The following is a 17190-nucleotide window of genomic DNA, read 5'->3' as shown; positions in this document are numbered from 1 at the left end:
GATCCCAGACAGACTGGAGGATCCAACCACCTCCTCCTTGGGTTCCACTGCTGTGCTAGAACCACTCACAGGACTCTGGGAAACACTTACTCATTTTCCCAGTTTAACAAAGGGGGAAGAGGGGATACAAATGCAGAGCCAGACGAAGAGACACAGAGGGCATGATATGGGAAAGGTGAAAGGTCACAGGCCCCAGGCCCTCTCAGGCTCACCACTCCCCCTGTCTCCATATGCCTCCCAGCCTGGGAGCTTGCGGAACCCAGGCCTTCCTTGCATAAGGGACTACTTAGATCACTGGCCATTGGTGATTGATTCAACCCTCCAGCCCCTGACGCCTCCCTGAGATCAGGAGGAGGGAATGCAAGGTCCCTCTAATCACGTGGTTGGGTCTCCTGGCGATGAGCCCCCCTCCTTCGGTGAGGTCCAAAAGTCACCTGGGCACTAACTAAAGACACCTTTGTCACTGCCAACACTTAGGAAATTCCAAGGGTTTGGGAGGCAGCCACTGCGAAAGACCAAGTACATACGAGACGTATTCTCATCACCTGAATGACCAAATTTTTCTTTCCTAAACATGCGAATCCGCAGGTAGAAATCGGTGTTCTTGTCATTTGAAGCTCGTGAAATTGCTCCTCCTTCTTTCTGCGGTCCCTCTGAGTCTGGGCCCTAGGCCTCCCGTCCTCGCTTGCTCACGGTACCCTGGGGGGCTTCTTTTCTAACTTTGGTTTCTGGCTCTTCACAGGCTCGGTGTTCTTCTCATCCACTTACATCCATTGTAACAGAGAAAAGGGAGGTCTCTCCACAGCCTGGTCACAAGGGGCCTTAGAGGAGGGGACCATCTCATGTCTTCCGTAAACCAGGTCACTTCTGAGAGTGCGAGGGCTTATCACTACTAACGAAGCTGGCACGATAGGCCCTGACGGACACAATCTCTCCAAACCGGGACACAGAGATGCATGGGAGACTCGGGAGAGCTCTTCAAGGCCTGGAGATCTGGTACCCCCATGTCAGCATCTTTCTTTGGCAGGAGACACAAGGGCAATAGCAGCCTGTCCCTACTGTCTATTGTTCTAAGCTTGGCCGTGCAGGGAGCTGAGTGTCCTTTCCAGGAAGATAGAATACATGACGGAACAAAGGAAGAGACCCTGCCTTGTTTGCCCAAGTCCCTGTGAGGAGCTCCTCCCGGGTCTAGAAAGTGTACTCGCTCTCTCTGTAACGTTTCCATCAAAGAAAGGAATGATTTGAATGCTGTCTGAAAGCGGGACGTATTTCCAGCCCGGAATGTCTCCAAGGGAGTAAAAGAATGTCACAGGATGGGATCACTGGCCCAGGATTTCTGCCTGGGGAACCTGGGAGGAGGGGTATGGGCATCACATGGCCTCCTCTGGGTTGCAGCCCCCAAGCTCCCTGTCACCACTGGCTCTGGAGGGTTGACAATCGCCCCTCTCCCCACATGTCTACTCCTGGGACCAAGGGAGCCAAAGCAGCTCAGGGTCATGGACTGGGAAGACCTCACCGACCCCACCATTCCCAGGGAATGATTTGTGTGGGGAATGTCCAAATGTTGCGTAGCATTGCCTTGGATAAGAGCCACAGGGAGAGGGAGACTTTGACAGCTGTCTGCCCTACACCTTCATCTCATTGTACCTACAGGAATTCAAAGGAGACCCAGACCAGAAAGAGGCATCTGTCCTAGTGCGGGCAGGCCCCACCCTAAGGCAAGGATTCCCTCCCACTAGAGTAATCGTTGCCTGATAGCCTTCATCCTGGGTCAGCTTCCCCTTTGCAATGTCCTACCCATAACTCCTCTAGTCTTGCGACAAATCAGAAGTCTGCCTCCGGCTTCTTCTCTGGTGCCTGGTGGAGCACGAGTCCCACCTCCTTCCTGGCTACTACTTAGCATCTTCCAACCTCTGAGCTGGCCAGGCTCCCGGATTTGCTTGCAGCAGCCCGGGGGGCAACTGCCTTGTATCTGCAACCCCTGCTCATACTTCTTGTCTCCTAGACGCACTCCAGGCAACACCCCCTAGCCAACCCTCACTGGGCTGGGCTTTCCTGGCCCCAGTGCCTTAGGCTTCCATCCCCGGGCCCCACTGTGACAAGGACCGGGTCTGTCCTCTGGATCCCCATCACTGCTGCCACATCACACATGCACCGTCCTCTCTTCTCTAGGGAAATCCCATGACCTCTACACTTTCCCTTTCACAAACGGGGAGGGACGGGGTAGGTGAGTGGACCACAGCTCCATCCCGCTGATGGAGCCTGCATGCAATGCCTTCCCACCATCATCTTCCTAAACTCACAGAGGAAAGCCCAGTCCTGCTTCTCCAGCTGAAACAGCTGTTCTGTGTGTCCGCAACCTCCTGCGTCCTTGTGCTGCATCCAGCTTTCTCTGCATTCTTCCTGAATCTTCTATTGTGATAATTTAGCAGCCAGTGGGCTATTTCCTGATCATTTTTAGGATGTGTGATTTCTCCGTGACATTGTAGCGGATTTCTATACCGCAGTTCAAAGTTCCCGGGCCGCGGTGTCCTCCGTCACAGCCTGCCGACGTGAGCCTGCACACTACTGACCATGATTACGCTCGAGCCTGAAGGACTCCCTTTTCCAGCGTCCAGGCCACCCCACTGGCTGCGGGAAGCATTACCTTCCTGGCCGCTGGTCCTTCCTGTCCTCCTCCTGCTCCCTGGGCTCCCAGCTTCATCCTTATGTCTTTTTCAGTGGAGCCTGTTTGCTCTTCCATTTGCCTTCTATGCTCTCATTCTTTAGACAATTGAACCTCTTTTCTAATACTGATCACTCTTCACACCCATTCTCAATACATTATTGTTTATGGAGGGAAACCTTTCCTCACCAGGAAGGAGAGTGAAAACAGGCAGAAAACACCAAGTTGGCTACACTCCAGGGAGCTGCCAGATTGCACAACCTGGGAAATTAGATGGAGCCTGACGTTCTGGATTCCGTGTTCGCTCTGGCCAAGGGGAATTTCCCAAATCCCAGTGTTTTGCTTCAAACCTGTCTCCCCCTCCCTTCCCCTAGCAAAGCGTCAGTATATATAGCCCGGGCTCCCCTCATAGGCAGGGGCCACAGGCAGCTCGGCCTCACCAGAGCCTCTGTGGGAAGCGACAGCCGAAGGTGAGGTACTAGAACTTTCCAAGACTTCCTCTCTTTGGGGATTCTCTTTCCCCACAACACCCCTGTGCTGGGTCCCAGCTCTCTGCTTCCTTCCTGCATCTCCTAGCCTGACAATTCGGATTCAGCAGATGTGAACGCTTTCTGGGACTAGGATTTAGTCATGTCCTTCCTCGGTGAGAGTTCAGGGATGGGTAGAGCAGGCATTCTACAAATATTTGTGCGTTGTTTCACTCAACTCATTCGACAGACTGCTGGATGGTCACAAAATGCCCAGATGCCTCCTTGGAAGCTTTCTGTACAGAGGGTGTCAGGGCTCGTAGGTGACCACTGAAACGGAAAGTGGTTTATATGAGAAGCGCAGTGCAGGCTCTCATACAGGGATTCCAATGAGGCAAGTGGAAATGGAGAAGTGGACCTTCTGGAATAATCTCTGTCTATGTGTCTATGTATCACCTGCCTAGTGTATGTATATGCGTTGTCTACTCTTTCTACATATACACACACACATGTACACGCAAGGTGTGTGAGTGCACATACAGATGTGTGTCTGTGTGTGTGTACAGATATAGGTCATAGTGAGCCGGCTTAGTTTGGGGATACAAGAACAGGTCAACGTTACTCCCCGAAGAAAGCAAACCAAACAGAAACAAACCACGTGTCATCATGTGTGTCTGTGACTCTGCTGCAGGATGAAGCTCTTCCTGGGCATCCTCTTGTGCTCCCTGGTCCTGGGCGTCAGCAGCCAAGGATGGTTATCCTTCCTCAAGGAAGCTGGTCAAGGTAAGGCCCAAAGCATGGGGGTCAGGTGGAGGCTGCACCTGGCCTCCCTCCAGGATTCCCCAGCGCGGAGGCCACATCCACACAGGGCAAAGGCCCCAAGTGGGAAGGGAAGAAGCGTGGTTTTCAAGGTAACAGTTTCCAAGGGTTGTTTTTTTTTTTAAATTGAACTCTGTCATATCACATTGTATATATTTAAGGTGGACGTCACGTTAATTTGATGCGTTTATACAGTTAATCTGATTGCCACTGGAGCTATAACTAGCACCTCTATCGTGTTACGTAATTATCCTTTCCTTTTCGTCGTTGACACAAGTAAGTCCCAGTAGAGAGCGTGTTTGATAATTACAATACACTCTTGTTTGGTGCTCATTATACTGCGCGTCAGGTCCCTAGGGCTCACTTAGCACCCGGGGCTTTTCCCCTTAAGCCACACGTGTCCTCTCCCTCCAGCCCTGGCTTTCCTGGGCAGCATCGCACACTTCCATGGGGAGCCCCAGGCTGGAGGTCACAGAAGGTTCCAGCCTCAACTTGCAGCAGGAGCAGGAAGAGATCTGGGGTCTTGGGGCGCGTGCTCCCTACATACATGTGGGACGCGAGTGCTGCCTAGTGGGAGGTGAGGGACAGCTCATGGCTGGGTGTCAGGCAGCCAGGAAGGGGGTGCCTCAAACTTGTGCCCTTAGTCATTACATCGGAGACTAACTGAGCTTGGCCCGTGCTGGGCGCTGTGCTAAGAGCTCTACGTGGGTGAATGAACTCGTTGTCACCCTCGGGTTTTAATCTGCAATCCTGCCATGTGGGCACCATCATCCCTTAACAGAGAACCTGAGGCGCAGAGAGATGAGGCCCCTAACAAGTCCTTAAGCAGAGCCGGGGTTACCCCAGTGGTGGAGCTCCCCAGACCTTGCGAGGACAGGACTGTCCTGCCTCCCAGACCAGAGAGCGCATGGCCGACTGCGGGCTTTGGGAGCACAGAACCCTCTTGTTTCTCGGAGCAAATGGCCGACAGTCAGGCTGTGGCCGAGGCAGAAGGCCACTCTGCAGAGCTCCTCTCCCCACAGAAGGCACAGGGAATTACGCGATGGTGCTTCTGCGGGCCTGAGCCCTGGCTGGGCAGCAGAGCAAGACAGACGCACCGCGGGAGTCAGTCAGCGGCAAGAGCTGTGTATTTCCCACAATCATGTATTTTTATGTGTCTGTGAGAGTCACTGATGACTGCGTTAAGGGTTTGCTGTCAATCCTTCTAAATTCTCACAGGCACTGCGGCAAATGTGGTTGCATCTTTAGGTCAAGGTTTTCCAAGGGTTGTTCTAGGACCGTGTGCACGAGAATCACCCGGGGCTTGGGCTTCTTTGTGCAATGCAGACGCCCGGTGCACACACCTCCTCTGCTGAATCATCATTCCTGGGCTGAGCCTGAAATCTGGGCTCTACCAAGCACCCCAGTGGCTTTTCGTGCCCGCTCAAGGCTGGGAACCACTACCTCCCGTTTGCCCCCATAATTGACCAGTCCTTCGGGCATTTTGGAAGGACTTCCTAAGCAAGGGGCCTCCAAGCATCTATTTAAATCTAACTTGGAGGGAGTAAGTACAGTGAGAATGTCGTACTGCTCAGCAAAGTGATCTTTCTGAACACCGGAAATAATACTTAAAAGGAAGAGAAGGCATCGCACGGATATTACGTAAACTAGGATTACAACTGGACAGTAGAGTTTTCTCTTTTGCCTAGTAAGCTACGTTAGTCTTCGTCTTATTGTAGCCTGATCAGATTCCTTCAGTCCGTAACTCTCTGCTCTTCCTCTTAGCTTAGTCCCTTCACTGTTTGTGTCCCAGCCTTCCTAAGCCCGGAGAAGTGATAGCACAGTGAGCCCTACAACCTTCCAGGAGTTATACGTGTATTTTCTCAGTTCGTCTGCATACCCACTCTGTGGAAGGCAATACGCTTCCATTTATTGGGGAGAACCCTGAATTTTAGAGCTGGTGGGTCAGTTGCCCTTTTTCTGCATCAGTGACCCCATTTCTGTAAAGCTCTCTTGGGGGAACTCACCTTCCTCAATTATATTTATGATTGAGTTTGGACAGTTTCCTGGTGGCACATACGCCCCAGACACTCAGATGTTCCCGGGATTGAGTTGTCTTCACGCTGCCCACAGGTATGAATTTCTCCCCTTGACTCGGTTGGAGCCCTCTGGGTCAGCAGCCTCCAACAGACTTGCCTTTGTCCTCACGCCCCGGTCAGAGGGTTCCCTGCCCTTTCCAGGTAGAGGTTCATTGTACAACGAAGCATCACCGAAGACCATCCCACCTCTTGTTCACACGCATCACACGCAGCCACAGGCCGAGCAGCACAGTACTTAGAATGGAATCAAAGAGAATAAAACTTGCACCAAGTGTGATCCTCTAACATTAACCCCGGGGAGTGAAAAGCACAGGAAAAGTTATCTCAGCCAATATAATCTCTGAGGGCTTTGTCAAAAGGCTGAAATCTTAGAATCGTTGGGAGGAAAACTTTTATTTTGCCAAGAGATGCTCACTTTCATTTTTTTTTCCTTTCCAGGGACTAGAGACATGATGAGAGCCTACTCTGACATGAGAGAAGCCAATTACAAAAATTCAGACAAATACTTCCATGCCCGGGGGAACTATGACGCTGCACGAAGGGGCCCTGGGGGTGCCTGGGCTGCTAAAGTCATCAGGTAAAATGGGCCCTGGGGATGGAGGGATGGGTGAGCTGAGCATGGCTGCCTTGAACAGCTAGGAGGGCCACGTTGTGAATCCATCCTTCCCCTATGGGTGCTGGTTACCCACACACGGGGATCTGCTGGCTGAGTTGTGCTGTACCCGGAAATGATCAGTGTTTTAGCCTCTCTAAACTTGCCTCTTGTAGAGTCATTAGTTTCTTGGAAATAGGAAAGAGAGGAAGGATGGAGGTGTTGTTCATCAGCCCCTGATTAATCTCTTACCTGTCTTCCTCCATTCTAGCGACGCCAGAGAGAATTCTCAGAGAGTCACAGACCTTTTCAAGTATGGAGACAGTGGCCACGGAGTGAAGGACTCGAAGGCTGACCAGGCTGCCAATGAATGGGGCCGCAGTGGCAAAGACCCCAACCACTTCCGACCCCCTGGCCTGCCTGACAAGTACTGAGCTTCCCCTCGTCTCTGCCCTGGGGAGACGAGCAGGAGCCCTCTGAAGGCCGGAACAGTTGCCTAGTTAGAGTTACTGAATTCTATATCCTTCCCTCTCAATACTTTATGAAGAGCATATAAAAATGTTTAATAAATGCTTGTGAATTCAATTTATTATTGCCATCTGGAAACAGCAAATGACAACTTTCCAGGGTACTTTTAATACCAGGGTCAGGATCAACTACCTTATCATCTCTCTTCAAAGGCGATAAGTCACCAATAAAGAATAATACTGATTTGGGGTAAAAGTGTTATGTCCATAATAGGGACCATAGTATATAGACTATATATGGACCATACATGTCAGTCCCTAGGACAGAGAGAGATCCAAACCCTAGTTCTCAACAGGATAGTGCTTCAGCCACCTCCATCCAGCTTTTGGATCTATCTGGGGATACTTTTGGTTGACATGGTGATTGCAGGACGTTTGGTGGGTGGACCAGAGGTACAGACAGCTTACAATTTATGAGACAGTGCAGCAAACAAAGGGTTATCCTGAATCTTGCTTGACTTTTGCTGTGTCCTATTAGACGTATAGTTAGGCAGTATCAGATTGACTGCAAAAATGAATGAAGCTTAAGCTTCAAGGACTCCTCACTTATATGGGACCATTCCAAGATCCTTGGAGAGGCCCTGGGAAAGGATTCACATGGTCAATTGTCTTTATAAAATCTGCAGAAGTAAGATACTTTAATTAAGGCTGTTAGCACCTCTGACTGTTCATGGCAACATTCTGCCGTCACTTTTCTGCTTGTGTTGAGTGGCATGGGGGTGGGCACAGGCATTCTGGAGATCTGACTAAGGAGAAGTCGAATTGGGGATATAATTGGTTTGCACTTAGTGGGACATATTTGTGTGGTTTTCAGTCACTTCCAGGTAAAATTAAGTTATTGATCACTATCCCAGAGTAGGAATGGCCTCTAGGTATGAATTCTCCCACCATCTACTGTGGTTCCTTCTGGTCAGAGAGCAGAGATCATATGGTAAAAGGAACATGTCCTGTACAGTCCAGCACAGAGTATGTGGGTAGTTGGGAAGAAACAATGCTGAAATGTATAGTCAAGCATGAATCTATGGAGAATTGTAAGATCATATGTGGAAGATTTTATTTTGATAGAATTCTAGTCAAAATGGAAGTTCTCCCCCAGAGAGAGTTTTTCCAAATTTGACAGTCTTCAAACTTCATAGAATATTACCAATAACAAGTTGTGAAGTTGAAAGAAACTTTCCTAAACCACCAATAATAATTTAAAAAAAATTAACCATGCTAGAGTAGAAATAGAATTATCTATTTATTTTTCATTATAGAAAATGATCTTACAAGATCATTTTCGTAAAAGGAAGAGCAAAGTGAACTCAGAAAAAATTCTATTAAAAATTAAAATTATATTAAAAATACTATATTAAAACAGAGCATGTTTAGGGCAGTGAAAGTACTCTGCATGATGCAACAATGGTGGATATATGTCATAAATTTGCCCAAACCCACAGAATGTACAACGCCAAGAGAGAACCCCAACCTAACCTCTGGGTGATAATGATGTGCTAAAGTAGGTTCATCACTGGTATCGAATATTCCACTCTGGTGGGGAATGCTAATAACGGGGGAGGCTATGCAAGGGGGCAGGTATAAGTTATATGGGAAATTCTGCACCTTCTGCTCAATATTGCTGTGAACCTAGAATTGCTCTAAAAATAAATTCTATTGGGGCGCCTGCGTAGCTCAGTCGGTTGGGCATCTGTCTTTGGCTCAGGTCGTGATCCTGGGGTCCTGGGATCGAGCCCCACGTTGGGATCCCTGCTCCACGGGAGTCTGCTTCTCCCTCTCCCCTGCCCCCGCTCGATGCTCTATCTTTCTTTCTCAAATAAATACAATTTTTAAAAATATACTAAAAATAAATAAATAAATTCTATTAAAAAAAAGAAAAGGATTGTTGAAGTGTGTCAGGCTGTTTGTTAATAAAAAGAATTGTATATTTTTCTGTATTTTGTGATGTTTTACATATTTGTTGGCTATTTAAAATGGATAATTCCCCCATTCTAAATAAATATTTCTTATTGTTAACTAATTTAATATTTGTAATATCATATTGTTTTTCCTAAAGGGGACTCCCCAAATTGTGTAATTTAGACCTTAGAAAACCTGGATCTGCCCCTTCACATACAGTGAAAAAATGTTCATAATTGTTTGAGCCTGGAACCCAACTGTATTTTACATATTAACAGAGTATTTTTTGTCCAGTTTTAATATAACTTTAAGTTTTTTGGAAATGTAATTGTTTTGTAAATCGGAACTTTGTTTTGGTAGAAATTTTACCACCCTTTCTGCATAATTTTGAGCACAGCCCCTGATGGAATCACACCTCTGTTACTCTGTATTGTAACTGTTGAGTTCGCAGTGATTTGCTGTATATGTGCTAACATTGGAGACCTCTGTTATGTCTTCTAGTACTTAAAATATTAAAATACATATCATTTTATTTTAAATTAATTCTATTTCTTCTGTTAGGGAGTCATATTAATATTTTTGAAATTAATACTAAAGTAGATAATATCATCTATAAATCTCTTTCATCATAGTAAAGTAGGTGTGGTAAAATACTTGTAGGGTGGGGGGAGCACTGGGTCCATTGAACTAAACAGAAGCAGGAACTGAAAATACAGGGAGTTGTAATATTGATGATATTGACGTTCTTCCTGGTGACTTATGTCTTTCCGAGGATTCCAACCACACCTGGGAGTAGAATGAGCGCCTACTGATGTCTTTAAGGATGCCAAAGGTGCCCAGAGATTACAGGTCCGACAGCTTCACCCTGCTCCCGACTCCCTGTCCCTTCCAATCAGGCTAAGAGCCCCTAAGGAGATGGAAAATCTGGTCCAGGGAGAGTGACAAATAACAATTATGAATATGGCCATGCTTGGGTCCTAGATAGGGTGGGGTAGGGGGAGATAAGTCGGCTGGGATCCCAAGCCTGTGGGCGCACAGAGCAGGTATTCAGGCCGGCAGGGCTCCGGGCAGTAGGGGGCGCTGTGGCGGGAGCCGCGCCGGGCACTCCGGCCCCTCTGGCGTCAGAAGGCTTATCGCCTCCTCCGGCGGCTTCCGGCGCGGCTTCTATGAGCGGGTGGAAGCGAAGTCATGGACCGCAACCCTTCGCCGCCGCTACCGAGTCGGGACCAGGATGAGGAGGAGGGGGCCGGCGGAGACTGCATAGGAAGCACCGTCTACAGCAAACACTGGCTCTTCGGCGTCCTCAGCGGGCTCATCCAGGTGTGGAAAGTCGCGCCCCGCGTGGACTCCCGCACATTGCCCCAGCCCCCTGGTCACGCCTCTGGCAGTCCCCTCCAGGTCCCCCTCCCCGACGACCCTTCTCGGGGCATGGCGCTTAGCGTCCTGGCCGCCTCCACGGACCCCACAACTGCGGAGAGCCACTTCCCGGTACCACTCAACACAAAGGGAGGTAGAGTGGCGGGGATGCTGGAATGCTTACGGTTAAAATATTGTACTTCTGCATATTCTCCAGAAGTGTCTCACCATGTAAATACATTGCTCGGCTTTTTGCTCCCCATTCCCACTGTCGTTTCTGAAGCTCGGGGCCTAATTTATTTCGTGGACTTTTGTTGTAGTAGAATAAATGGTGATTTTGGAGTCCTGCAGCTCTGATGAAGCCTGGCTTCATCACCTGCTTGGGCAAGTCACCTAACCGCTCAGAGCCTCGGTTTCTTTCTCAATTTCTATAAACTGCGACGAAAATACCTATGTTATTGTATATAGGGTTACTGTGTGGTTAGATAAGATTATAATGGGCAGAGAATGCTTACCATGGTGTTTGGGTTATAGAAGCTCTCAGTAAATGTGAACTTTCTTCTCCCACGTTTCGCGGACTTAACCTACTTTCAGTCTCTATTCTCTCCATGCATCTACTACATAGCTGCTGGAATAATCATCCTCAAACAAACCAAAAAAAGCAAGCTGACCATGGGAACTCATTTTGGTTCTCTTTGCCTGCAGAAGAAAAATGTAGTTCTTAGCTTGGAATCCAGGGCTCCTTGCAACCTTCCCAGCCTCGTCTGCCCATTGACACGCTCAACTACTCACCATTCCCCAAACATTGCTAGGCCCTTTCTGAACTCTTGCACTTTTTAGGTATGTTCTTCTCCCCTTCACATGACAAACTCCTATTCTCCCTCAAAGATTTAGCTTAAAGATTCCCTCCTAGGAGAAGTTTGCCCACCTTCTCCAGGCACAGGTCATTGGTTCATTGTTTTGGCTTTCACAACTCTGTCCACAATTCATTTGAATCACTTAGCCTTTTCTGTTGTGATAATTAGTTTACGTGTGTTTTCCCCTGTAGATTCTAAACTGCTTGAAAGCAGTGGGTTAAATTTATTCATCTCTGTTTTTTGACCCCAGTGCCTAGTAACAGTATTTACTCCGTGAATGTGAATGAAGAGATCTACCCAGGGTGGTAATTTTTTTTAAACAAGGTCTCTGCAAGAGACGATACTTGTGAATGATTATGGGATAATATTACATGATAAGTACTACAGACTGCTTTTATCATCACTTTTCTTCCTTTCTATTGAAGATTGTTAGCCCCGAAAACACCAAATCCAGCTCAGATGATGAAGAGCAGCAGATGGAGCTCGATGAAGAAATGGAGAATGAAATCTGCAGAGTATGGGATATGTCAATGGATGAGGTATGGGGCTGGAAATGAAACCGAGAAGGGGGTGGCGAATGGAGTGGTTTTTTTTTTTTTTTAAGTTTCAATCCTTAAGTCTCTGGGAAAATATGTTAGTGTCTGTAAACACTCAAAGGATATAGGGAGTGAGCTTAAATGCTAAACTTTTGTCTCTGAGGCTAGAGGATCTGAGCGGTCATTAGATTTGGTCTAAATATATAGTTCTCATGAGTGCAAGAATGCTTTTAGCTCAGGAAAGTTCTGATACTTATCTACCTAAAGAGAATGCTGACCTTGTGTTTGAGAGCAGGTTAGGAGTTACGAGACCGCTGATGTACCACGATTAAATGAGAAGGGGACAAGAGGGACCCATGTGTATATAATTGCAAAATAATATTTTAACATTTGTTTTGTACTGTGCAGCTCAACAGCATTTTCGTGAATATATTATTTCATTTGCTTTTCACAATAACCCTGTAATATAGGTAGGACCCTTATTTTACAGATAAGGAAAGACATGAAAAAAGATTGACATATATAATCTTTCACTTAATTACTTGGACTTTTACAGTAGCTTCCTGATTAAAATCCTTATTTTAGTCTTTCACTTCCCTTCTGCCCTCCACATTGCCATGAAAGTTCTCTTTTTCCTAAAACACAGATTTAATTGTATTCTTCTGTCTTAAAAATTGTCCGTGGCTGTCATTGGCTTCAGCTGTGTTTTTTGTTTTTTTTTAAAGATTTATTTATTTATTTATTTATTTGACAGAGATAGAGACAGCCAGCTAGAGAGGGAACACAAGCAGGGGGAGTGGGAGAGGAAGAAGCAGGCTCCCAGCGGAGGAGCCTGATGTGGGGCTCGATCCCATAACGCCGGGATCACGCCCTGAGCCGAAGGCAGACGCTTAACCGCTGTGCCACCCAGGCGCCCCTCAGCTGTTTTTGATACAGCTTTGTTGAGGTATGATTGGCACCAAAAAAACTGCGTATTCTTGAGGTGTAATTGATGAATAGAAACTGCACATAGTTAAAGTGCCCAATTTGAAAAATTTTGCGTGTGTGTATGTGCATGAAGCCATCACTGTAATCAAGAAAGAGAACATCTCTCTCACCTTCAAAAGTTTCTTTATGCCCCTTCTTAATCCCTTCGTCTTGCCCCTCCTGCCTCCAGCCTCACCAGGCAACCACCAGATCCTTCTGTCATTTCAGAATGGTTTGCGTTTTCTAGTTTTATGTAAATGAGATCGTATTCTTTTTTGGGGGGGGTCTGGCTCTTTCACTCAGCATCATTGTTTTAAGATTCACGCATGTTGTGTCTGTCAGTTTATTATTTTTTTTATTGCTGAGTGATACTTCATTATATGTGTATATCATGATTTATTCATTCATTCCTCTGTTGGTGGATATTCGAGTTGTTCATGGTTTATTACAGTTAATGCTGAGTTTTTGGGTATAATTATATATGGACTTATGTATTCCTTTCTCTTGGGTAAATACCTAGAGAAGTATGGGTCATATGGTAGGTGTATGTTTAACTTTTTAAGAAACAGTCCAAATTGTGTTTCTTACAGGTTGTGTAAAAAACTGTGTATTTTCCCAAGCGGTTTTTACATTTTAATTACCATAAGCAGTGTCTGAGATGCAGGTCCAGTTTCTCCTCATCCTCACCAGCAGTTGGTATGGTCAGCCTTTTGATTTTAGTCATTCTAATAAGTGTGTAGTGATTCTCATGGTAATCGTAATTTGGATTTCCCTACTTACTAACAATGTTGCCCATATTTTTATGTGTTTATTTGTAATCTGTATATTTTTTTTTTGGTGCCTGTTCACATCTTTTGCCCACTCTTTAATTATGTTGTTTTCTTAGTTTTTTTTTTTCTGTAAGTTTTATAATAATTTTCAGTTTTACTGGTAGGTCTGTGATCCATTTTGAGTTGATTTTTGTGTGCAATGCAAGGTGTGAGTTGAAGTTCACTTTTCTGCATCTGGATGTCCAGTTATTCAAGCTCATTTTTTATTTTTTAATTTATTTTTTATTTATTTATTTTTTTTAATAATAATTTTTTATTATGTTATGTTAGTCACCATACAGTACCTCCTTAGTTTTTGATGTAGTGTTCCATGATTCATTGTTTGCATATAACACCCAGTGCTCCATGCAATATGTGCCCTCCATAATCTCCTCCAGTTCCGTCCGTGTTGCTGCAAATGTTAGGTAATCGTTCTTATTGATGGCTGAGTAATATTCCATTGTATATATGGACCACATCTTCTTAATCCATTCGTCTGTTGAAGGGCGTCTCAGCTCCTTCCACAATTTAGCTATTGTGGACAATGCTGTCAAGCTCATTTTTCAAAAAGACTGTCCTTTCTCCACATTGCCTTTGTACCTTTGTAAAAAATTAGTTATCTGTATCTATGAGTCTATTCTGAACTCTGTTTTGTTCCGTTTTGATCTATTTGCCCATTTTTATGATTGTTTTAAGTACCGTACATTTATAAGAAATCTTGAAATCAGGTAGTGTTAATCTTCCAACTTTGTTGTTTCTCAGAGCTGTTTTGGTTGTCCTGGATCCTTTGTATTTCCGTATTAATTTTAGAATCAATTTATCACTTTCTTAAAATGCCTGCTAGGATTTTAACTGAGATTGAGTTGAATGTATAGATCATTTAGGGGAAGAACTGATAAACTGAACAAGGTCTATCTTTCCATTTATTTAGATCCTCTCTAATTTGTTTCAGCAAAGTTTTGTAGTTTTTGTGTATAGATATTGCATATCTTTTGTCAGATTTATTCCTAAGTATTTCATATCTTTGCATGCTATTATAAATGGCATTTTTAAAAACTTCAATATCTGTTCATTGCTAGTATATAGAAGTACGGTTGATTTTGTGTATTTTATATCCTGTAGCTGTATTTCATTTACGAAGAAAAAGTTTTACTACTTTTTCAATTTGAATTGCCTTTATTTGTTTTCCTTGCAAGTTTGCTCCGTCCAGAGCCTCCAGTATGACGTCGATTAGAAAAATGGTAAGAGGGCCATCCTCTTGTTCTTTTTTTTTTTTTTTTAAAGATTTTATTTATTCATTTGACAGAGACAGAGACAGCCAGCGAGAGAGGGAACACAAGCAGGGGGAGTGGGAGAGGAAGAAGCAGGCTCATAGCGGAGAAGCCTGATGTGGGGCTCGATCCCAGAACGCCACGATCACACCCTGAGCCAAAGGCAGACGCTTAACGACTGCGCCACCCAGGCACCCCCATCCTCTTGTTCTTAATTGAGGGGCAGAACATCTGGTCTTCCACCATTAATATGATGTAGCTGCAGATTGAGAAGGTTCCCTTCTGTCTCTAGTATGCCTAGAGTCTTTATCAGGAATGGATTTTGTATTTTGTCATGTTTTTGCTAAGTCAATTGAGGTGATCATGTGGTTTTCTTTTTAGTTTGTTAATATGATGAACTAAGTTGATTGGTTTTCGAGGTGCTAAAATCTTATTTAGAAATTTTATCTAATTTCATGAGAGAGATTCATTTTCTTGTCATTGTCTAGTTTTGTTTGGTACCAGGGTAATGCTGTCCTCATCTGTTGGGTACTTTTCCCTCTTCATTTTTCAGGAAGAGTTTATGCAGAATTAATATTTCTTCCCTAAATATCTGGTGGAATTCACCAGTGTAGCCATCTGAGCTTGGAGTTTTCTTTCTGGGAAGATTTTTTTGTTTGCTTTTTGCTTGTTTACTTTTAGTTTTGTATATTTATTACTTTTAAGAAATAATAGTTTTATTGAGATATAACTCCCTACCATAAAATTCACCTTTTAGTGGTTTTTAGTATATTGTGCAAAAGATTACAAATTCAATTCCTTTAATAGGTATAAGGCTATTCATGTTACTTTGGTAGTTTATGTTCTTCAGGGAATTTATCCATTTTCTCTAAGTGGTCATGTTTATTGGCAGAAAGTTCTTCATAATATGTTACTGTCCTTTAATTACCTGTAGAATCTGTAGTGATAGCTTCTGTCTCATTCCTGATATTAATAATTTGTGTCTTCTGTCTTTTTTCCCCTCATCATTCTGGCTAGAAGTTTAATTTATTGATCTTCATAAAGAACCAGCCTTTGATTTTGTTGATTTTCTCTGTTGCTTTACTGTTTTCTATTTCATTGATTTCCATTTTGGTCTCTATTATTTTTCTCCTCCTATTCGCTCTGGTTTAATTTGCTCTTTCTTAATATAGGCATGTAACACTATAAATTTTCCTTTGACTATTGCTTTGGCAGTATCCCACAGACTGATATGTTGGGTGTCCTCTCATTTAGTTTAGTTCTAATTTTCCTTTCATTCTTCTTTGGCTAATGAGTTATTTAGCAGTACATTGTTTAGGTTTCAAATATTTGGGAGTTTTTCAGTTATCTTTCTGTTACTGGAGTCTGTGAACACTCTGAATCCTTTAAAAAATATATTTAGGCTTGTTTTATAGCCCAGAATGTGATTTATTTTGGAAATTTTCCATGTTCACTGAAAAAGAATATGTATTCTGCTGTTGCTGCATGGAGTGTCATATATATATATATATATATATATATATATATATATATATGTCAATTAGATCAAGTTGGTTGATCTTTCAAGTCTTTTTCTATTGTTTTACAATTATTGAGAAGCTATGATTTAAAAAAATATATTTTGTAAAGAACTAGAACCCATTTTAAAAATGAAATCTTAGATTTTGGATACCAGTCTTTTATCTGTAGTGTCATTTGCAAATATCTTCTCCCATTCCATGGGCTGCCTCTTAGTTTTTGACTATTTTTTTGGCTGTGCAGAAGCTTTTTATCTTGATGAAGTCCCACAAGTTCATTTTTTCTTTTGTTTCTCTTGCCTTTGGAGATGTGTCAGGAAAGAAGTTGCTGTGGCTGATGTTGAAGAGGCTGCAGCCTATGTTCTCCTCTAGGATTTTGGTGGATTCCTGTCTCACATCGAGGTCTTTCATCCATTTGGAGTTTATCTTTGTGTATGGTGTGAGAGAGTGGTCAAGTTCTTTTGCATGTAGCTGACCAATTTTCCCAGCACCATTTATTGAAGAGACTGTCTTTTTTCCACTGGATGTTTTTTTCCTGCTTTGTCAAAGATTAGTTGCTCATAGAGCCGAGGGTCCATTTCTGGGGTCTCTATTCTGTTCCATTGGTCTATGTGTCTGTTTTTGTGCCAGTACCATGCTGTCTTTGTGATCACAGCTTTGTAGTATAGCTTGAAATCAGGCAACGTGATGCCCCCAGCTTTGTTTTTCCTTTTCAACAATTCCTTGGCGATTCGGGGCCTTTTCTGGTTCCACACAAATTTAAGGGCTGTTTGTTCCAGGTCTTTGAAAAATGTCATAGGTATTTTGATCGGGATGGCATTGAAAGTGTAGATT

The 17190-nt window shown here is 44.3% G+C and overlaps 2 protein-coding genes across 3 annotated transcripts in view; both read left to right on the top strand.

Moving 5' to 3' along the window:
* The first annotated feature begins 3066 nt into the window (after positions 1–3066).
* Positions 3067–7315, top strand: LOC103679399 (serum amyloid A-2 protein). The gene is made up of 4 exons (XM_008708926.2): positions 3067–3135; positions 3824–3915; positions 6468–6606; positions 6893–7315. The coding sequence occupies exons 2-4, from the start codon at positions 3825–3827 to the stop codon at positions 7053–7055; spliced, it is 393 nt and encodes a 130-aa protein (XP_008707148.2). The 5' UTR covers positions 3067–3135; position 3824; the 3' UTR covers positions 7056–7315.
* A 2879-nt stretch (positions 7316–10194) lies between these two features.
* SAAL1 (serum amyloid A like 1) overlaps positions 10195–17190 on the top strand; it is a 30444-nt gene continuing 23448 nt past the window's right edge. The window contains exons 1-3 of one of the 2 annotated variants that reach the window (XM_040638875.1): positions 10195–10364; positions 11683–11796; positions 14765–14809. In XM_040638875.1, the coding sequence (XP_040494809.1) occupies positions 10233–10364; positions 11683–11796; positions 14765–14809 (291 nt within the window). In that variant the 5' untranslated portion in view covers positions 10195–10232. The remainder of the gene's footprint in view (positions 10365–11682; positions 11797–14764; positions 14810–17190) is intronic. The other variant, XM_008708925.2, reaches the window with a different exon arrangement.

Source organism: Ursus maritimus, unplaced genomic scaffold, assembly GCF_017311325.1.
Source record: "Ursus maritimus isolate PB19 unplaced genomic scaffold, ASM1731132v1 scaffold_23, whole genome shotgun sequence".
Taxonomy (NCBI): Eukaryota; Metazoa; Chordata; class Mammalia; order Carnivora; family Ursidae; genus Ursus; species Ursus maritimus.
Note: the sequence above shows the minus strand (reverse complement) of the source record. Positions and strands in the feature narration are given on the sequence as shown.

Coding starts and splice junctions, on each gene's coding strand:
- LOC103679399 (XM_008708926.2), top strand. CDS start 3,825: ATGAAGCTCTTCCTGGGCATCCTCTTGTGCTCCCTGGTCCTGGGCGTC. Junction 3,916..6,467: donor CCTCAAGGAAGCTGGTCAAG/GTAAGGCCCAAA, acceptor TTTCCTTTCCAG/GGACTAGAGACATGATGAGA. Junction 6,607..6,892: donor TGGGCTGCTAAAGTCATCAG/GTAAAATGGGCC, acceptor CCTCCATTCTAG/CGACGCCAGAGAGAATTCTC.